Genomic DNA, 23,974 nt, shown 5'->3' with positions numbered 1-23,974 from the left:
CTATGAAAAGGTACAAGTGAAGTGAATATAGGCATTTCACATTGTTCTTACTAAATAACAAAAAATTAAGAATCTCAGTTTGTTGACAAGGATATTGTTTATCTTGAAATTTTTTTTAGTCTCATTTCTTTTATTCTTGTCATTCTTAGAGTTCAGTGCAAAAACTCTTTCTTCTATAAAACCCCTCTATATTCCCCCAACCCATCAGAATTAACTCTACTTATGCATATATTTAATATGATAACATATAGTTCTATTAGAAGACACTTGCTTCTTGGAAGGAAAGCTATGATATACCCAGACAACATATTAAAAAGCAAAGACATCACTTTGCCAACAAAGGTCTGTATAGTCAAAGCTATAGTCTTTCCAGCAGTCATGTATGTATGTGAGAGTTGGACCATAAAGAAGGCTGAGAGCCAAAGAATTGATGTTTTCAAATTGTAGTGCTGGAGAAGACTCTTGAGAGTGCCTTTCACAGCAAGGAGATCAAACCACTCAGTCCTTAAGGAAATCAACCTTGAATATCCATTGAAAGGGCTGATGCTGAAGCTGAAGCTCCAATACTTTGGCCACCTAATACAAAGACCTGACTCATTGGAAAAGACCCTGATGCTGGGAAAGACTGAAGGCAAAAGAAGAGGGAGAGAGAGGATGAGGTGGTTGGATAGCATCACTGATTTAATAGATACAAACTTGGGCAGACTCTGGGATATAGTGAGGGACAGGGAGACTTGCTGTGCTAGAGTCTATGGGGTCACAAAGAGTTGGATGCGACTTAGTGACTGAACATCAATAGTTCTATTTCTATTTTACCATGCTCCAGATGGTTCATTATATAATAGCTGTTTACAGTCTTTCACTTCACTAAGTTGGAAATATCCAAAACATAGAAGCTCATATTCCTCATGATATTGCTCTCAGATAATGCCTGACAGATATCTGTGCTCAATAACTGTTGAATTGAATTTCAAAGAAGGATTACTTTAAAATATGAGATTCTAAAATATATTTGTAAATCATGTAGGCATCTTAGTTCCATTATTCTATATGTTCAAATAATAGAACTTAAGTCATTTTTTGTTTCTATTTAACAGATTCAATATTTCATAGAAACTTTCAAATTTGTAAACTTGGCAACTGTGAACTCTACCTTTTTAAACAAAACATTGATCTGATATTTTATTTCATTAAATATGTCAATTTATATGAATAAGATTTGAGTTGCTTTGTGTAAATTATATTTAAAATGCTTCATTTTTAGCACAAAATTCTATTTTTCTTCTGAACTTCACCAACTTTTTAAAACACATTATATTTTATTTGCTTTTACTTTCCTTAGGAATTGAATAATACTAGACATGGAAACAATTGCACTTTTAAAAGACTTTTAAAGACTCCACTTTAGTGACAGTGGTTGGAAGCAATAGCTACACTCACACATTGGCCTGGCCCTAAAAAAATAAGCCTTAAAAAATTAATGCACTTAAAATTTGCCTTAAAACATTTTATTATCTTTAATGTAACTCTTCTAAACTGTTTTTTTTTCCTGTAATTATAGAAGGTACATTTCAATTAAAAAAAAAAAAGTAAGTGGAAATGATACATGTTACTTCCTGGGTTTCCTCCACACGTTAATTCATATTGTAGTTGATTTCTGCAAAGTAATAAAAAAGAAATTTCCACACTAGAGTATCACACACATACTATTAAAAATCATGCATGCTCAGTTGCCAGTTGTGTCTGACTATTTGCAACCCCATGGACTGTAGCCCACCAGGCTCCTCTGTCCATGGGATTCTCCAGGCAAGAATACTAGAGTGGGTTGCCATTTCCTCCTCCAGGAGATCTTCTCAACCCAGGGATCAAGCCAGTGTCTTCTGCACTGCAGGCAGATTCTTTACCGCTGAGTTACCTGGGAAGCTCCCATTAAAGATCACATGCATTCCTAACAGAAAGTACTATATTTTCATGAGTATATTGAAGGGAAAAGAGAAGGTCTGGATTCTGGGAACTGATGGCAGATTGGACAAGTAAAATAATAGTTCAGTTCAATCGCTCAGTCATGTCTGACTGAGTAATAGTAAGTTATATTATATTATTATTATTATATTACTAAGGTCCATGTGGGACTCTTGAAGCATAGATTGAGGATGGCAGGCAAAATGTTGAGGGAAAACTCAATGACATCTGAATTGCCTAGATCCCTCTGCCAGACCTTAATACAGATTCCCCTGATAGGGTCCCTTCTCTTGGAAATGAAGCAAGAGTTGAGGTAAGTCCATGGACAGTAGGGTTCAGAGTCTGGTTGGTGAAACAGACCAGAGAAATCTAACACCTTATGCCCATAATGCATATCATCCTTTAGAGAACACTGAAAGGCCTTCCACTGTAACAGATAGAGTAGCCCAGGATGAAGTACCGGCTTTGAAGACACACATTCAAGCCCCAGCTCTGCCCTCCTGAAGCTGAGGTCATGCCCAAGAAACCTATCCTCCCTGAGTCTTGGTTTCTGCAGTAAATAATACACTAGGATTGTAAGAATTAACTCACACAGCATATCTGAAATTTCCTAGTATATGTAGAATATATGACCAAAGGTGTAACTTTAATTTGAATAGCAAAAACCATAATTTTCCCATTTCCCTGTTTTTTGGAAAGTGTCAGACCTATTGTGTAGTCTTGAAAGTTTTTGTTACCCATTGGTCCTGCCTTTACCCAAACATTGTTCAGTTTCAGCCCCAATATATAGGTTTCTATTCTCTAATTAAGAAAGTAACTCTATTTATCAAATAATGGTCTTTGATTTATCTCCTTACAATTTCCTCAAATATGTAATTCCATAAACTTCATGAAGCTTTCCCTAAAAGACAGAGGCCTGAATCATCTTGATCAACGGTCAATTCAGTACATTGTACATTAAGTTTACTCCCAGTTGATTCAAAATTTCTTCTGTGTAAAGGATCCTGCTTTGTCACCCAGTGAGCATACCAGCACACTGTGAAGCACCAGTGTTCCCACTAAATTATTCCTCTTCTGCTGAGTCCAGTGTTCCTTCTGAATGTCTGCTCACTGTGTCTGCTACCACTATATTTACTAGTGATCCAACCAGAAGTCGAAGAATCATTCCTGACTTCTTCAACTCATTTCATCCTTTTAAACATTAAGATCTACCTATTTGACTGCCTCATCAATTTTAGAATCTTCTTTCCTTTTTACTGCTTTAACCCTAGTCCTATTGCTCATTCTCTTTTGATAGAACATAGGAAAAGACTTCTGGTTGTTCAATGGTTCTTTTTGCTATTCAATTCCGCCTTACACGGTAGCTAAAATGATCTATTTATGAGGAAGATCTAATCTTGGCACTTCATTGCTTGAAAAGCTGTATAAGTTTCCCCATTTAATAGTGGAAAAATAATTGAAATCCCAGATTATTTTTAAGGTTACTGCCTCTTGGTTCTTGGTGACTTCCTTTTTCTCAAATTTTATGCCTCAATAATACCATGCATAAGATCTATTTAACCTGAACAATATGTGTGTGTGTGTGTGTGTGTGTGTGTGTGTGTGTGTGTATATATATATATATCTCAAACATGGAATCATGTAAATCATAACCAGTCAAAATATGAGCAATACAAAGATATGAAAGCATGAAGGAAATTTTGAAAGGAAATGAGGAGAAGAAATAGTGTTCTAAGTATTGCTCCAGAATGAACAGATTTTTCTTATAGATTATATAAAAATATGTCATTTGTATGCTTTTGAAGCTAAATCTATTCAACTCACCTTCATATAACCAGTCAGCAATTCCATTAAAAATAATTCCTTCTTTTCCAGAAGATGTCAGTCGCAATGAACTACTCTTTATATCAGGTTGATAGTAGATATTATTTTCAAAAATGTAAATCTGTATCAGGAAACATGCAAATAAACCAAAATATTAGGAAACTTTTTTTTAACACTTTCATATTGCAGAATATTAGCTGAATAACTAAGTATTTCATTACTTATTTGCTTTTAATTTGTTTTTATTTAATGTCATTGCTTTCACTTATTAATGGCTGTTTCTTTCCCTATCATATCAATACCCAGTTATGATTTAGAAATTACATGGTACTAGGTATTGAAGCTTCTAAATCCACATTTTCAATAACAGTGTGTTTCATCTACTTGATAATCTTTTCTCATAGCACAAAATTGACTTAGGTTTGAGGTAATATTTTGCATACTTAAGAGACTAATCACACAGTAGTGTCCGATTCTTTGTGATCCCAAGGACTGTAGCCTGCGAGGCTCCTTTGTCCATGCAGTTCTCTAGGCAAGAGTACTGGAGTGGGTTTTCATTTCCTTCTCTGGTGGATCTTCCCTATGCAGGGATGGAAACTGGGTCTCCTGCATTGCAGGCAGATTCTTTACCAACTGAGCTACTAGGGAAGCTACTATTTTGCATACTTAAGAGACTAATACAATTATGTGAAGTTTAAAAATAAAATAAAATTAAAAAAAAAAAAGAGATTAATCCTGGAGAAGGAAATGGCCACCCACTCCAGTACTCTTGCCTGGAGAATTCCAGGGACAGAGGAGCCTGGCAGGCTACAGTCCATGGGATCGTAGAGTTGGATATGACTGAGTGACTTTCACTTTTTCAAGAGACAGATAACTGTACTAGATACAATTTTGGTAACAGCAAACTTCAAGAAAAACTTCAAGTTGGGGTCTTTTATCAAAAAAATACATGGGTGATCAATGAAATAATATTTAGAAAATCTCTCTCATTCTATCCAGTTCAACCCACAGATCCATTGATGAAAGGAAGCAATGACAAGATTCCTTCAGATTGTAAAGTGGAACACACCTCCTTATGCCCCAAATGTCCCTGGTAATTCCTTCTTAAATAGGGCAGTAGTAATAATAACCTTGTGCTTAAGGATTCAGGAAAGAGTTTTAATATGAATACATTATAGATTCTTCCAAAAGAAAGTCTTTCAATAATATCAACATCATCATTAACAACAACAGCAATCCCAACAAAGGAATATCAGTAGAAATTAAACAATATCCATCCACACTTAAATATAAGTCTTTACTAGAGATAATTCAGGATAAAATTACCTATAATTCAGTTTAAAATATTTTTAATGTAAAACATTTCAAACTGTTGGTGTATGTGATGATATAACTGTCACAGAACTATGTTTCATCCACATGTTTGGGGGAGTAAAATATTGTTCAGTGAAAGGTAAATTGCTATTTAGATCGAAATTCTTCTAAGAAGGTGAAAGATGGCCTAGTCCCTATGTGTAGCATGCTGTAGGATCATTACATGATTGTAGATAGGGTAAACAAAAGAACATCTGAAATAATTATCTAGAGAGCCTAAATTTTAATACTTGATGTGCACAATGATGAAGGCAATCTTAACCAGAATATTTTATTGATATTCTACTTTGATTCTGGCGAGCAAGCATTTAACAGTAAGTGTATTTGGTTAGGGTTTCCCTGGTTGCTCAGACTAAATCCACCACTACCTCTTGTTTATATTACAGGTGAGTATGCCAAGATAAGAATAAGAATTGCTGGGGAGGGGGGTGTGGAATGGAAGGAATAGATGTTTAAACATGTGTTTTATAATCAGGCAGCCTAAATTTAAAATCCAGATAACTTTAATAATTTGCTTAAGCTTTCCAAATTTCAATCCTCTCTTTTATAAGATGTGGTTGTCTCACACCCACTTTAGAGAGTTGATGTGAAGAAGAAACGAGATGAATGTAGAACATATAACCCATGTAGCCATTACTAGAAGCAAGGCTGACTTTATCCAGGATAATTTGGTTCAACATCTTACACTTTTTCAGGCATTGCATATTCTAAATAAAATTAAAACCTTTAGGGCTACGCTTCAGCTGATGAATAAATTAACACAAATCTTGACTGTTAGAATAATTATATTATGTTGACTATGGATTATGAATAGTTATAGTAGTAGTGGTAGTAATATTAGGACGAGAGCAAGAGAGTGATATTCACTGCTTTCACTTCATTTAGAAAGTTTTAAGTGATAAGAATATAAGACATAAGCTTATTATTAAGGTTGATGGGTCACACTTTGGCAAAAGTTTGAGAACTATATCTCAGGTAACTTAAAACTGGATGGAAGTCTTTTTTATGACTTTAACAACATCTCATTACTGAGAAATAACATTAACTTTATTATAGTCATCTAAAGGTTAACCTTTACATAAACACATAATACCCCCCTTTGCCTTTCACAAACAGTATATGACATAGACACACAAAATCATTTTTAGGTAGAGGGAATCCTCTTTTTATACCAGAATCTTCTATCAGTACTTGTAAGTAAATAGAAATTCACATTATCCACACCCAGACTATATAAGCACATGTGACTATTATCAAAAGTAAGGGTGATTTAACCCAATGTAATATTGCTCCAAATTCTCAGCTTTTTGAAGGGAACAAACTCTTAGTCAAAATAATTAATAAAAACTCCATGATTTCAGCAGATGTATAAATTATCCAAAACCATTGACCAGTAATTACATTTATATTTGAAGAACAGATTGGATGATATTCAAAATCCATATAAAATTGACATCTGCTTCAATGTAAAAGAACAAGCAATATGGAATTAGAATTTTAATACCATTTGCTAGAAGCTGCAATACCAGGGGATGTCCCTAATATCTTTTACCTGTGGGGAAAAATTAGTGGCTGGCTTTATAAAAATGTACTTTAATAATATTCTAAACCTTTTAAAATTACCAAAGTTTTTTCCTTGAATTATATTAGTTTCAAATAATAATCAGAAACTCTCATCACTATCTTAGCAATATAAGAGCTGCAAATACTCCCAGGTACTACTTGGGCCCACTGATGAAACTAAACTGGATCCAAATGACAATCATCAAGGGCTGTGACTAGATTTAAACCACATTGAAAATATGACAAATACTAATGTCATTTATCCTAATACTATTATTAAATTATCATATTTTTGATGCCTTTGATCAATTCTTTCAATAAGCCCCCTAAATAGTTGTTGTTCAGTCTCTCAGTCATGTCTGACTCCATGACCCCAGGGACTGCAGCATGCCAGGATTCCTTGCCCTTCACCATCTCCAAGAGTTTGCTCAGACTCACGTCCATTGAGTCAGTGATGTCTATTTGACCAGTTAACTTTTCAGTTAGTAGACCAAGCCAAATGTCCAGTTCTTCAAAATTTATGGTCTTAATACACTTACAAAATAATTCAAAATTGGTAAAGTCACCACAAAAGCAACAGGAATACAGTTGAAATGTTATGTGTGGAATCATGACAAAATGAGAAGTATGCAATAAATGACCCAAGAAATTATTCTAATCAATACATTAATTGATATTATTAATCACCAAGTGATTAAACACAATATGTGTCATTGTAGTGCGGGAGTCTTTAAGAGCTGATTTTCAATTTTCTGCCTTCTCTTCCCCACTGCCGCAACCCCAGTAATGCTTCAGTGATGGCTGCCCCAGATGCCAGGATTTCTGGGTGAAGAGGTATGGAATAAATTCCTTCCCCTTCCCAGCCAAATTGTGATGGACATATGGCAAGAAATGAACATTTAAAGTTCATTTGAAGTTAAAAGTCATTAAGATTTTGAGTTTGAGAACAACTGCAATGTAAATTACCCTACTGTGGCTGATTTAATCCAAGACAATGCCTACTACAAACTTGTAAGAGCAGACTGTTACAAACTTTCAGTCAATTTAATTGAAAAAGAACATCAGAATAAAATGGAAATATAACTGAATGTTACACCTATTTTAGCTGAAATATTACTGAAAAGCTATCCCACCTTCATTGATTTTAATTATTTTTATGATAATTTTAAATGAGAAAACTAGATCATTCAAAAAATTCCCACGTGTTGTAATGGTTTAAGAGAATTTATAGTTATAACCAAGTTGGGATAGGATGGGGATAGCCTTCTACTGTTGCTTGCTTTCTGGGAAAAATGTTGGAATTAATAAAATATCCTAGAGAACACATATATATGTTCTGTATAAGTAAAATAAATTACTCAAGCTCTTAAAAGCCAATTTGTAATTTGTTGTTAGAAAGAACTCTAGGTAAGTATGCCTGAGTTATAAAAAAAATATAATGTGTAGTCCTTGTCTCCAAGGAGATTACAAATTTATGTGAGAGACAGGTAGGTAAACTTCTAAAACCCAAAGGAGGAAAAACACGTATTATAGGGCTTAGCCATGAGCATCAGGAGTCAGTGTGGGGGAATTGGTTCATACAGACTTTTAAAGATTACTGAGTTTAAATTGTGTCATTAAGGACAAAGAGTGATTCCATAGGATTGGGAAGGTGGAGAGGAAGAAACTCCAGGCTGAGGGAACAGAATGAGCTAAAGCCAAAACTGGACAACTATGGAAATGTTAAGGAGAACAGTTCTGTAAGATTCAAATATATTTCTATACACCTGTGGTTGCTCTAAAAGTTAAGATGGTGCCAAATCATAGAATAACTTGAATACTAGACCAAAGTTTAAACTCTCCTTTTTTGGTAATTGACAGCATTAAGTTGTTTATAAACAGTTGAGTGATTAGGAGGTTACTTAGGAAAATGCTGTGCTGTGTTTAGTTGCTCAATAGTCTTGACTCTTTGCGACCCCATGGACTGTACCCTTTCAGGCTTCTCTGTCCATGAGGATTCTCTAGGCAAGAATACTGGAGTGGGTTGCCATGTCCTCCTCCAGGGGATCTTCCCAACATAGGGATCGAAACAGGGTCTCCTGCATGGCAGGCAGATTCTTTACCAGCTGAATTACCCTGGAAGCCCTACTTAGGAAAATAATTTTTGGCAATGAAAGAATGTAAAGGGGAAATGAGAGACTGTAAAGGGGAAATGGTAGATGATAATTCAAATATTCTGCTTAATAGGGATGATAACTGTCAAATGGATGACAAATTGACATCATATGACAAATTGTCAACAGATAACTTCCTGCTTATGTCTAAGTTGTTGGCAAATTCTAGTGCCAATATTTAGTATGTCTCACTTGGATCCTGTAATGTTTCATTTTCCAGAGTCAACTCTTGAAGCTTATAACACTAGTTTCATACCCTTCAAATTATAGGCAATTCTTATCTTTTGCCCTGACCTAAGAGAATGTGGAGAAGGAAATGGCAACCCACTCCAGTACTCTTGCCTGGAAAATCCCATGGACGGAGGAGCCTGGTGGGCTGCAGTCCATGGGGTCGCGAAGAGTTGGACACAACTGAGCGACTTCATTTTCACTTTTCACTTTCATGCATTGGAGAAGGATATGGCAACCCACTCCAGTACTCTTGCCTGGAGAATCCCAGTGACGGGGGAGCCTGGTGGGCTGCCATCTATGGGGTTGCACAGAGTTGGACACAACTGAAGCGACTTAGCAGCAGCAGCAAGAGAATGTGAACATTCACCAAACCATATCCTTGGCTCCTTTTGGCTCCTGGCCTATTAACCATTCTCAAAATTGATTATATTTCCTGGTCCAATAGTAGCTCCAAAACTTGTGTGGAATCTTTGCTTTTTGCTTTGTCAAGAATAGATTTAATTTTTAAACATACAAGTTTATGCTCTAGGTTGCTCCACCAGGAACCATCCGCAGCTGGCCTTGGGTTGCTTGCACCTCCCAGGTCTAAACCACTCAGGTTCAGGCACTCTGGTAGTCTTCAACAAGTGGTGCTGGGAAATCTGGTCAACCACTTGTAAAAGAATGAAACTAGAGCACTTTCTAACACCATACACAAAAATAAACTCAAAATGGATTAAAGATCTAAATGTAAGACCAAAAACTATAAAACTCCTAGAGGAGAACATAGGCAAAACACTCTCTGACATACATCACAGCAGAATCCTCTATGACCCACCTCCCAGAATATTGGAAATAAAAGCAAAAATAAACAAATGGGACCTAATTAAACTTAAAAGCTTCTGCACAACAAAGGAAACTATAAGCAAGGTGAAAAGACAGCCTTCAGAATGGGAGAAAATAATAGCAAATGAAGCAACTGACAAACAACTAATCTCAAGAATATACAAGCAACTCCTACAGCTCAACTCCAGAAAAATAAATGACCCAATCAAAAAATGGGCCAAAGAACTAAATAGACATTTCTCCAAAGAAGACATACAGATGGCTAACAAACACATGAAAAGATGCTCAACATCACTCATTATCAGAGAAATGCAAATCAAAGCCACTATGAGGTACCATTTCACACCAGTCAGAATGGCTGCGATCCAAAAGTCTACAAGCAATAAATGCTGGAGAGGGTGTGGAGAAAAGGGAACCCTCTTACACTGTTGGTGGGAATGCAAACTAGTACAGCCACTATGGAGAACAGTGTGGAGATTCCTTAAAAAACTGGAAATAGAACTGCCTTATGATCCAGCAATCCCACTCCTGGGCATACACACTGAGGAAACCAGAAGGGAAAGAGACACATGTACCCCAATGTTCACCGCAGCACTGTTTATAATAGCCAGGACATGGAAGCAACCTAGATGTCCACCAGCAGATGAATGGATAAGAAAGCTGTGGTACATATACACAACGGAGTATTACTCATCAATTAAAAAGAATACATTTGAATCAGTTCTAATGAGGTGGATGAAACTGGAACCTATTATACAGAGTGAAGTAAGCCAGAAAGAAAAACACCAATACAGTATACTACCACATATATATGGAATTTAGAAAGATGGTAACAATAACCCTGTATACGAGACAGCAAAAGAGACACTGATGTATAGAACAGTCTTTTGGACTCTGTGGGAGAGGGAGAGGGTGGGATGATTTGAGAGAATGGCATTGAAATACATATAATATCATATATGAAACAAATTGCCAGTCCAGGTTCAATGCACGATACAGGATGCTTGGGGCTGGTGCACTGGGACGACCCAGAGGGATGGGATGGGGAGGGAGGATGGAGGAGGGTTCAGGATGGGGAACACATGTATACCTGTGGTGGATTCATTTTGATATTTGGCAAAACCAATACAATATTGTAAAGTTTAAAATAAAATAAAATTAAAAAAAAACATGCAAGTTTATCATTTTCTTAAATAATTCATATTGGAGTAAATTAAATATGTGATATTAAAGTGAGTTTAATGTAATGCTATTTTGGAATTAAATGACACAAAAATATTTTGAGTGATATGAAGTCACTATTAGAGACATGTTCTCATTTTTCAATAAATAAAAAACTTTTGCATAGAGACACTACTAAATCACATAATTATGTACATATTGCTTTTTATCAGTTAGGCAGCTTGAACACATACATATCTTTGAGCTGTACCAAAGAAGTTAGATTTAAAAAAGGCAGAGGTACTGTAGATCAAATTGCCAACATCTGTTGAATCATCAAAAAAGCAAGAGAGTTCCAGAAAAAAATCTACTTCTGCTTTATTGACTACATCAAAGTCTTTGTGTGGATCACAACAAACTGGAAAATTCTTCAAGAGATGGGAATACCAGGCCACCTGACCTGTCTCCTGAGAAATCTGTATGCAGGTCAAGAAGCAACCTGGACATGGAACAACAGACTGGTTCCAAAAAGGGAAAGGAGTATGTCAAGGCTATATATTGTCACCATCCTTATTTAACTTATATGCAGCATATATCATGCGAAATGCTGGGCTGGAGAAAGCACTAGCTGGAATCAAGATTGCTGGGAGAAATATCAATAACCTCATATACACAGGTTACACTACCCTTATGGCAGAAAGTAAGGAAGAACTAAAGAGCCTTTTGATGAAAGTGAAAGAGGAGAGTGAAAAAGTTGGCTTAAAACTCGACATTCAGAAAACTAAGATCATGGCATCTGGTCCCATCACTTCATGGCAAATAGATGGGGAAACAGTAACAGACTTTATTTTGGGGGCTCCAAAATCACTGCAGATAGTTACTGCAGCCATGAAATTAAGACACTTGCTCCTTGGAAGAAAAACTATGACCAATGTAGACAGCATATTTAAAAGCAGAGACATTACTTTGTCAACAAAGGTCCATCTAGTCAAAGCTATGATTTTTCCAGTAGTCATGTATTGATGTGAGAGTTGGACTATAAAGAAATTTGAGTGCGAAGAATTGATGCTTTTGAACTGTGGTGTTGGGGAAGACTCTTAGGAATCCCTTGGACTGCAGGAGATCAAACCTGTCCATCCTAAAGGAAATCAGTCCTGAATATTCATTGGAAGGACTGATGCTGAAGCTGAAACTCCAATACTTTGGCCACCTGATGCAAAAAACTGACTCATTGGAAGAGAACCTGACGCTGGGAAAGACTGAAGGCAGGAGGAAAAGGGGACAACAGAGGACGAGATGGATGCTTGGATGGCATCACCGACTCGAAGGACATGAATTTGAGCAAGTTCTGGGAGTTGATGATGGACAGGGAAGCCTGGTGTGCTGCAGTCCATGGGGTCTCAAAGAGTTGGACATGACTGAGTAACTGAACTGCACTGAACAAAAGTTAAGAACCCTACCCAGGTGGAAGGTGGTGACTATATGCTGACCACAAGCACATAAAACCCAGAATGTTTGGAACCAGAAAGTCAATGATTCTGATTCTTGAAAGATCACCCTGTTACCTTTACACAACCAATCATAAGAAAGTCCACAAGCTGCAACAACACCCTCACCCCAAATGTATTGCCTTCAAAAACTGTTCCCTGAAAGCTATCAGGGAGTTCTGGTCTTTTGAGGATTAGCAGCCAATTCTATTTGCTTGGCATCCTATAAATAAATGCTATACTTTCCTTCCCAGCAATTCAGTGTCAGTAGATTGGCTTTGCTGTGTGGTCGGTCAGCAAACACATTTGGTTTGGTAACACTAGCAAAGAGCAAAATTTGGTTTCTGATATATGAATGATGTCTGTTTTTACTCTGGGCGCTGTGAAAATGGGATTGTTCACACGAATCAAGTCTGCATATTTGCTGCATGTATGTTAAACAAAGAAAAAGAAAAAAACATACAGAATTTTTATTAGTAATCATTATTCATTGAAAATGCTACCATAAAAATGATCAATATTTTACTGAAAGCCACAGTGTATCCTTCAACTTTATAAAAATTCTGTTTCTTTTATTTGTCAGTATGTAGTAAATTCTGAGTGCCCATTTATGTAATGCAAAGTAAAGCTATGAGCACAAGTTAAAGTTTGATTACCTCTGACATTTTGGCTTTGAATAAATCTGTCTGTCACTTATAGAATACTGCTTTCATTTCTCTGCAGGAGCATCTCTGGGATAGAATAACTCACTCAAATCATTCATGTCACTTTTGCACCAGTACCTGACATTCTAGAGATAGAATCACTATCAGAGAACTCTCATCCCTTGACATTTACAATTATTCACATGAGGAAGCCCTTTCAAAGACTTCTTATTTCTTAAAACTTTTATAGAACATTACACATTCTCAAAGAAGTGAAATATATCCCTTTGTCTTAGATTCATAATTAGGTAAGTCACTCCTCAGTTCCAAAGCACTTTTATTCATGTTTTTTTTTTTTTTTTTTTTTTTTTTTTTAGGAGAAAAATGGATACCAGATAAAAGTTAGCAAACTATAGCTGAAAACCAACTCCATCAATGATATGTAACAAAAGACTATCTCTTGGCTATATCAGTCCCTAAAACTCATTTAAGGCAAGAGAAGACTGTATGATAAATTGCTCATTTTGGAAATTGCTGAAAAATCAATTAGAAATACTTAATAAACTGGGATCCATTGAATACAGTCAACATTATTACAATATTTTTAAAAATTCTTAATGTGCTGATTTATATGCATCAGAATGCTAAAGAATTGTATTGTCTAGTCATTGTGGATTCATTTCTTCCTACACTCCAGTTTATTTTTTATTGTTCTTTCACCATTCCATCTTCTTGTCATATTACCTTTTTTCTAGTCCTTCATTATATATCAAATAATATGTATCCGGAATTGTTTATATGCTAGACACTGTGCTAAGTTTTGAGTACAAAAAGCAAGACCTTATGATCTAATGCTCCACTCCAATACAAGCATACACAAATTATTGTAGATCTGGCCAGTAAAGAAAAGTAAAACCAAATGTATGGGAATTTTAATTTAGTGAGAAATGCTGCTACCGAATATGTGTCATGGCAGTAGAACTTGAAAGTGAAAGTGAAGTCCCTCATTTGTGTCTGACTCTTTGCAACCCCATGAACTGTAGCCTATCAGGCTCCTCTGTCAATGGAAAATAAAAATAAAAGGAAAAGTGTAGAAAGTGGGATTTCTATTAGAGAGACATGGGATCAAATCCTGGTAGGTTCTTTGTAGGACTGATGTAGCTGCCAGTTGCAGGATCATAATGATATTTTCCTGTGGCATTGCAAACAAATTTTCCTAAAAAAATCCTATGTTCAACAATGACTGACCACTCATGGCTTCTGTTCATTTCCCCTTCCTTGAATTCCAGCTTTTTCACTGATTCTGAGAGCTTTCAGAAACCTATTTAATGAATTCATTTTGGGTTGAAATGAATGTGAGTCCACATCTCTTGCTTTCTTCCAGGATTCCTAATTTCCAGGTAACACATGACAGCTAAACAGTTAAGCCCTCATGGGTAAGAAAGCTCTTCACTGTCGGTTATGCTGAGAGCATGCTGAATTAACCGCTCTTTCTTTCCAGTTCTCAGCCATCCCAGGATTCACAAAAAAGCAGGCTGTATATACACTTTATTCACTGATATTAAAACAATTTGATTTTACACCTCTACTGTAACTCCTTGTATTTCAAATGGAGAATCCAAAATTTCAAAAGAGATTCCATGACAGAGGTTTGAGGGACAGTGGGAGTAATTCTCATATGCTTATCAATGTGTCTGTGCCTAATGCTTTCCAGTTTATGGGCATGTTGATAAGAAAACAAATTGAAAAATGCAGAAGGTGGAACCAGCCTTGGCTATCTCCCATGCACATTTTACCCACAGCTCTAGACTCTTTATTCCACTTCATGCAATTTCAAGGCATCCCTGATCACAAATGAAAAATATAGGCTCTTTTTCCAACACAAGAATATCCATTTTTTACTCTATCCTTCCAGAATACTAAATATCAATAAAATAACCATATAAAATACAACCTTACAATGAATGTTTGTGTCCAGAATTAATTTTATTCTAGATAATGTTTCTAAAAACTTAAATTTAATTGAGCTGATGATCAATGGAGGATGAGGGTCATTTAAACACAAGCATAACTTGGAATGCAGAACAAAAATCACCTGAAATACTTCCTTGCTGTTTCTTTCTTTTTGTTTCCCCTTGTGAAATTCTATAGAAATGATTATTTCTTGTGTTTCCATTATCTGTCTGCTACAATGGAGTATAATTAAACCTTATCTCTGATGTATGTGTAACTGTAACATAATATACACTAATATCTTTTTATTTTGTGGAAGAAGCAATGTAAGAAGATGTTTAATAAAGTCATTTCTGATTCTTAGTAATGCATGTTTAGTGTTTGCAGTAGGTTATTCTCTGCTTTCCTCCCTTCAGTTCTCCTACTTGCATCCATCCAATAAAAAGACAAAACAAATATTTTGTGTCACTCCTTTGACTGTGGTTTTGTCCAATTAAAGTTTTCTTTTTATTCAGCATTTCATAAAGAATAAAAGTCAAATTATTACATTAAAATTCTAAGCAAATTGTACTGTTTAGGATTTATGCACTAATTCACCTCTAAAGCAATCTCTACCCTAGTAAATTTCATTCATTTGCCTTCCCATAGTACAATTTTGGTCTGTATTTGTTTTATTTTCTTCTTCCTTGAAAAGACACTGACATAAAATACAGAAAAATCTACCTTGAAATGAACATCAAGTTTCTTATGAAGTAACACTTCTTTTAAAAAATGCTAAAGGAGTACGTCAAGGCTGTATATTGTCATCCTGCTTATTTAACTTCTATGCAGAGTACATCATGAGAAATGCTGGGCTGGAAGAAGCACAGGCTGGAATCAAGATTGCCAGGAGCAATATCAATAACCTCAGATATGCAGATGACACCACCCTTATGGCAGAAAGTGAAGAGGAACTCAAAAGCCTCTTGATGAAAGTGAAAGAGGAGAGTGAAAAAGTGGGCTTAAAGCTCAACATTCAGAAAACGAAGATCATGGCATCTGGTCCCATCATTTCACAGCAAATAGATGTGGTAACAGTGGAAACAGTGTCAGACTTCATTTTTGCTGCTGCTGCTGCTGCTGTTAAGTCGCCTCAGTCATGTCCGACTCTGTGCGACCCCATAGACAGCAGCCCACCCGGCTTCCACGTCCCTGGGATTCTCCAGGCAAGGACACTGGAGTGGGTTGCCATTTCCTTCTCCAATGCATGAAAGTGAAAAGTGAAAGTGAAGTCGCTCAGTTGCATCCAACTCAGCGACCCCATGGACTGCAGCCTACCAGGCTCCTCCGTCCACGGGATTTTCCAGGCAAAAGTACTGGAGTGGGGTGCCATTGCCTTCTCCGAGACTTCATTTTTGGGGGCTCCCAAATCACTGCAGATGGTGATTGCAGCCATGAAATTAAAAGACGCTTACTCCTTGCAAGGAAAGTTATGACCAATCTAGATAGCATATTGAACAGCAGAGATATTACTTTGCCAACAAACTTCCGTCTAGTCAAGGCTATGGTTTTTCCAGTAGTCATGTATGGATGTGAGAGTTGAATTGTAAAGAAAGCTGAGCGCCAAAGAATTGATGCTTTTGAACTGTGGTGTTGGACAAGACTCTTGAGAGTTCCTTGGACTGCAAGGAGATCCAACCAGTCCATCCTAAAGGAAATCAGTCCTGGGTATTCATTGGAAGGACTGATGCTGAAGCTGAAACTCCAATACTTTGGCCACCTCATGCGAAGAGCTGACTCATTTGAAAAGAGCCTGATGCTGGGAGGGACTGGGGGCAGGAGGAGAAGGAGACGACAGAGGATGAGATGGCTGGATGGTATCACCGACTCAATGGACATGAGTTTGAGTGAACTCCGGGAGTTGGTGATGGACAGGGAGGCCTGGCGTGCTGTGATTCATGGGGTCGCAAAGAGTCGGACATGACTGAGCAACTGAACTGAACTGAACTGAATGTCAGATTATGTTGTACATTTCATATTTATTAAAGACACATATAAGTATATATGGGGCCTCCTGAGTGCCAATGCAGGAGATATAAGAGACACAGGCTTGATTCAATGGAGGGCATGGCAACCTACTCTAGTATTCTTGCTTGAAGAATCCCATGGACAGAAGAGCCTGGCATGCCTCAGTCCACAGGGTTGCACAATCAGACATGACTGAAGCAACTTAACACACACACACACACACACATAATTATATTTATTTACTACTTGATGAAATATTTGTAAGTTTCTTAATGAAGAAAGTTTAAAGATGAAAGAAGATGACAAGCTATGTGTATGGGGTATACATGGAGGCATGAGTTTTTACAGGTAACTCATGTCCTTGCAATTTCACTACACTCCTACTGTGTGTACTATGTCTGTGAGATGATGTTAACTGAGTCTTAGTCCCTGTTGCTGATATATTCACAGTTTAAAATGAGAAAGATAAGAAAAACACTAATTAACAAAATACATGTAATTTCTATGATACACTGTTATACAAATTATTATTAGGATGTGAATGAAAGACACAAGACAGTTTGAATCTGATTGAGGAATACTAAGTAAGTGAGAGTAAGTTTTAGTAGCTCAGTTGTGCCTGACTCTTTGCGACCCCATGGACTGAAGCCTACCCGGCTCCTCTGTCCATGAGATTTTCCAGGCAAGGATACTGGAATGGGTCGCCATTTCCTTTTCCAGGGGATCTTCCCAACCCAGGGATCGAACCCAGGTCTTCTGCACTGGAGGCAGATTCTTTACCTACTCAGCTATGGAAAGCCCGATTGAGGAATACGGAGGTCAGAAAAGGCTTCAGATGATGCATGACATTTTGGCTGAACTTACAAGTTCAGGTGGATTTTGCTAGGCAGAGAAAGGGAAAACAAAATTCAAGTAGAGGAAATGGCATGAAAAAAGGTGGGTTTAAATGATAAGATGTTGAAAACACAGTATATAGAAAAAAGGTAGAAAGATAAGGAGGAAAATGACAAGACAATGAGATGTGTGTTAGAGGGTGAATGAAGCCAGACTATAGATAATGAATTATTGGAGAGCTGGAGAGAAGTGAGAGAAACATAAGGAGATAAGAATGCAATCTTTCTTAGCAATTACCATTTACTAGTTTGAATGACCATTCTGAAAAGAAGTTTCATCTAAAAACTGACTAGAATAATATTGGTTCATTTGTAGAGATACAATGACCAGTAAAGTTTTTTGGGAAAATTTTTAATCATGATCATAGACTCTATCATTTGAGTCAATTTAAATCTTACCCTCTATTCTTGGAGAAGCAGGAAATGGAATGAGATCTCAATGATATCAATGATACTATACTATTAACTAAAGTATAGGATAGTTAAAACTATACCTCCAAATAGCTTTCCTATATGGATCTCCTGATTCTACAGGTATTCATACAGTAGACAAACAATATGATCTCTCTTAAAATCGACTCATTTTCACATTAGCCTTTGGTGGGTGGTGGGTGTGTTTATAAGATTAATGCATATACTTCTTTAAAGTTAGAATATTCAAAACAGAGATTACTAGTGATTGAAAATCAGATGCCCAGACAGATAGCAAGATGCTTTAATAAGAAACTCTAAATTCAACCTCCAGAGATAACTTGATATCATAAGTCTTGAAGCGATATAGTATGATTCAGAAGCAAATGAGTAGTATAATTCTAGGTGGGGAGGGGAGGGTCATGTTCTCTAGTGCATATACATTCTTGGGTTTAAATGGAGGATGAAATAAGACAAGGTCAAAAGACATGACGGCTTCACTTAAACTTTCAAAGCATATCCCTGAGTAAAATAATTTTAAGTAATAAGAAGGAGAAGGATGAAGAAAAAGAGGAGGGCAAAAAAAAAAAAAAAGATGAAGACAAGAATGAGAATTGATGAAATACACAAAGAATATATTTCCTCAATTCATTTAGGCTGCATAGGCTGCAAATCTGTTGTCCAGAATCCTTCATCACATAGTTCAAGCAAACAGATGTCTTGTGATATCCTTTATTCTACCAAAGAAGACCATCAAGCTTGGCATGGAACCCATCACTGCAGCAATTAAATCTCCTTGCTCCAAGCTTAGTGATCCTCACACAGACTTTATCAGTGAAATCTCTCCTGTCATTTATTCCTGTTTGCATCAGACCACTCCAGATTTTAACTTTGCCCACTGACAACTGATCTTCCACCATGTCATCACCCCTATAAGAGCACTCAATACTCCTAGCACTTTACCCTCTCAACCGTCTATGCTCTTTTACTCTATATTTGAAAACTAGTATAGCACTTCAAAAACAACCAATTTCTCTTTACTTTTTCCCTTGTCTACAGGTCCCTTCTCCTTCTTTGCTATATCTGAACCCTGGTCTCCTTTGAGGATATTATTACCCAGAAGCCCTCTCTAATGATCCCTGTTTATTATCTCATACCTCAAGATGCTCATTGCTCCCTTTGGCTCCTTTAGAACATAATTCTTCCACTCCATTATAAAAAATCCTTTTCATAGGAGGTTCATGCCATCCAGCTTTACCATTCTTTGGCTCTTTAGTGCAGAAAAATAATATTCTAAAACACTAGTCATAAAAATACCAATCTGATAGCCGTTGTATGAAGAAGAAGAACAACAACAAAAGACCATGAGGTCTATGGAGGGATAGAGTAAATTATGGTGCATGGGCAAAATCTAGTCTGCCCCTGTTTTTGTATGACTCAAGCCAAGAATGATTTCTGTAGATCAACATGTGTAATTAATTTGATGGCAGGAAACACTTACTTGGAATCCTAATTAAGTAAAATGTTATCCCATAAAAAAAAAAATCATTCTTCTTATTGGTTCAGTTTAGTTCAGTCGCTCAGTCATGTCCCACTCTGTGACCCCATGAACCACAGCACACCAGGCCTCCATGTCCATCACCAAATCCAGGAGTTCACTCAAAATCATGTTCATTGAGTCATTGATGCCATCTAACCATCTCACCCTTGTCCCCTTCTCCTGCCTTCAATCTTTCCCAACATCAGGGTCTTTTCAAATGAGTCAACTCTTCGCATAAGATGGCCAAAGTATTGGAGTTTCAGCTTCAACATCAGTCCTTCCAATGAACACTCAGGACTAATTTCCTTTAGGATGGACTGGTTGGATCTCCTTGCAGTCCAAGGGACTCTCAAGAAAAAAAAAAAAAGAGTCTTCTCCAACACCACAGTTCAAAAGCATCAGTTCTTCTGCATTCAGCTTTCTTTATAGTCCAACTCTCACATCCATACATAACCACTGGAAAAACCATAGCTTTGACTAGATGGACTTCTGTTGACAAAGTAATGTCTCAGCTTTTTAATATGCCGTCTACATTGGTCATAACTTTCCTTCCAAGGAGTAAGCATCTTTTAATTTCATGGCTGCAATCCGATCTGCAGTGATTTTGGAGCCCCCCCAAAATAAAGTCAGCCAAAGTTTCTACTGTTTCCCCATCTATTTGCCATGAAGTGATGGGACAGGATGCCATGATCTTAGTTTTCTGAATGTTGAGCTTTAAGTCAACTTTTTCACTCTCCTCTCTCACTTTCAGAGAAGGCAATGGCATCCCACTCCAGTACTCTTGCCTGGAAAATCCCCATGGACAGAGGAGCCTGGTGGGCTGCAGTCCATGGGGTCACTAAGAGTCGGACACAACTGAGTGACTTCACTTTCACTTTTCACTTTCATGCATTGGAGAAGGAAATGACAACCCACTCCAGTGTTCTTGCCTGGAGAATCCCAGGGACGGGGGAGCCTGGTGAGCTGCCATCTATGGGGTCGCACAGAGTCGGACACAACTGAAGCGACTTAACAGTAGCAGCAGCAGCTCTGACTTTCATCAAGAGGCTCTTTAGATCTTCTTCACTTTCTGCCATAAGGATGGTGTCATCTGCATATCTGAGGTTATTGATATTTCTCCTGGCAATCTTGATTCCAGCTTGTGCTTCATCCAGCCCAGTGTTTCTCATGATGCACTCTACAGATAAGTTAAATAAGCAGGGTGAAAATATACAGCCTTGACTTACTCCTTTCCTTTGGAACAGGTCTGTTGTGCCATGTCCAGTTCTAACTGTTGCTTTCTGACCTGCATACAAGTTTCTCAAGAGTAGATAAGTATTATAAAACATTGTATCTAATTTTTTTAAATTACTTCAGGAGAATTTTCTGGCAACTTCTTTTCTGTCTTGTTATATAAAAACTTACATAATGCTCTTGATTTTGCCTCTTGTCCTGCAAAACCAAAAATATTTATTATCCGGCCCTGTCATAGAAAATGGTTTGCTGACCCTTCGTTTGGGTAAACATCTAAGAAATATTGAATTGAACTGTATTAACAGTTTCTTCCTTCCTCCCTTCCTTTGTCCATCCTGCTTTCTTTCCTTCGTTTTCTTCCTCCTTCTTCCATCCTTTCTTCTTTTCTTTCTTTATCTCACCCTTTCTTTCTTTATGTCTTTCTTCCTTTCTATTCAAGATTCTTCAAAGCTTTTGCTAATTTCATTGTGAAACACTGAGATCCACATAACATTTCCTAAGTACATTTGACCATGATTTTAAAAAATCAGACCATTTAGTGGGCAAAATATTCTAGGAAAAACTTTTTTTTACATGTAATTTAAAATGGATCTTGTATCTTAAATAAAAATTAACTGGTATGTGATCATTATTTGTATCCTTAAAGACCTGTTATTTTCAGTTTTCAAACTGCAGTAACACTTCTGCAAGTTATAGGTCACCTTTTTGTCAGCAAAATTCAGCAGCAGTAATAAAACTCATCTTGAGAAATTAAACATCTAGAATTGATTGGAATGAATTGACTGATTTAGAGCAACACTTTCTTATTATTCTTAAAAACAGGGTTTACAATACACCAAATATTTAACCACTATAGCTTTCCAGGCAAACTAAGTCAAGCCTTTTCTGTCCCATCAGATCCTTTATTTTGTTTTTCTTCATCTTTTAGATTCTCTGATACAATGATCCAAACATCCAGAGCAAATATATAAAAATTTCCCCCAAAGCCTTTTCAAATAACTTTCTTCTTTTGTAAAGTCTCTTTTTATTTTGAGAATACATGCACATTATTTTCAAACCCTTACCCCTCCAAAAAAAGAAAGAAAAACAACCATGATTCCTAAGAAATAAACTCACTATTTCCCTCCTTAAAAAAATGCATGCATTCAACTAGCCTTATCTGCATGTTATTGTGATATAACTATTGCATATTTGTCCACAGTTTTCTTGATTTATCATCTTCTGCTTCTAGATTTTAAATGTCTCAGCAATTCTGTAATTTCACTCTAACCAGATTCTCTAGTGACTACCATAGCAGATTCTAAAGACAAGCTACTTATTCTCTAAAAACGCTAGTGGCTTTTTTTTTTTACACAAGAAATGTTTTCTACATATTACTAACTTAATTCTTGAAGGTCTTCACCTTTGGGGGCAATATATGCTATCAGAACTGAATTCATGCTAACTGAATTACTTAATACATATTTTATTAACCATATAATTAAAACTGGATCAACCACCAAAAGAATATACCATGGTTTTAGAAATAAAATCCATAAGAACTAGAATCACAAAAACTTACAATGATTTAAAAAGAAGTTGAAACAATTATATATTGTTAATCACTTATAAGTCACCTTCAGAAAAACTGGTTTCAACTTATAAAATGTAATAGGAACAAACATGTTTTATAAAATTAACATTTTCTTATGAATGCATGATTCTACTAATTCTGATTGAAGAGAGTAAATAGACTATCACATACCTCTATATGTTAAAATTATTTAACTGATAAGTTGATTTGTATTAGTCAACTAACAACTTGAAGTACCTTGCATAAGTTACCTTTGAGGAAATTCATGCTGCTGCTGCTGCTAAGTCACTTCAGTCGAGTCCGACTCTGTGCGATCCCAGAGATGGCAGCCCTCCAGGCTCCTCCATCCCTGGGATTCTCCAGGCAAGAACACTGGAGTGGATTACCATTTCCTTCTCCAGTGCATGAAAGTGAAAAGTGAAAGTGAAGTAGCCCAGTCGTGTCCGACTCTCTTAGCGACCCCATGGACTGCAGCCCGCCAGGCTCCTCTATCCATGGGATTTTCCAGGCAAGAGTACTGGAGTGGGCTGCCAGTGCCTTCTCCGAGGAAATTCATAAGCTCATGTAAAATATAGAAATGCTGTAAATGTAGTTTTCTAACCCCTCAACCACTTTTATTGTTAATCGTTGTAAACAGTCTCACATGTACATAAATTATAAGGTCAAAGCATATCATCATTTTTGCTTTTAACAGTAGTATGTTTTACACAGAAATTAAGAGATAATTTAGTGCTTGGTGTTTACTCATATGTGTAACGTTTCCAATCTTCTGCTTTTCATTCCTGAAGATCTAAGTTTCCCTCTGGTATCATTTTTATTCAAACTGAAGAAATTTCTTAAGCATAGATTTGGTGATCAATTTTTTAATTTTTATTTTACCTGAAATTGCTTTCCTTTCACCTTGATTTTCCACAGTTTCTTCAGAAAGTCTGTAGGCATTCTTTTTTGTTTTTTTTGTAGGCATTCTAATTGTTGTCCCTTTGTATGTTTTATATTGCAGTGTTTCTTTGGCACCTTCAACATTTTCTCTTTTTCTTCCGTTTTCAGTAGTCTGATTAATTTATTCCCAAGATGGTCCTTTTGGGCTCCCCAGGTGGCCCAGTGGTAAAGAAGTCACTTGCCAATTCAGGAGATGAGGGT

General features: G+C 36.7%; 1 protein-coding gene across 2 annotated transcripts in view; it reads right to left on the bottom strand.

Moving 5' to 3' along the window:
* The window catches only part of DPP10 (dipeptidyl peptidase like 10), a 793,501-nt gene that overhangs the window by 136,619 nt on the left and 632,908 nt on the right, over positions 1-23,974 (bottom strand). For both annotated transcript variants that reach the window (XM_025277255.3, XM_025277261.3), the window contains exon 8: positions 3,787-3,907. In XM_025277255.3, coding sequence (XP_025133040.2) covers positions 3,787-3,907 — 121 coding nt within the window. The remainder of the gene's footprint in view (positions 1-3,786; positions 3,908-23,974) is intronic.

This window comes from Bubalus bubalis, chromosome 2, assembly GCF_019923935.1.
Source record: "Bubalus bubalis isolate 160015118507 breed Murrah chromosome 2, NDDB_SH_1, whole genome shotgun sequence".
In the NCBI taxonomy this organism is placed as follows: domain Eukaryota; kingdom Metazoa; phylum Chordata; class Mammalia; order Artiodactyla; family Bovidae; genus Bubalus; species Bubalus bubalis.
This window is presented reverse-complemented; position numbering and strand designations above follow the sequence as displayed.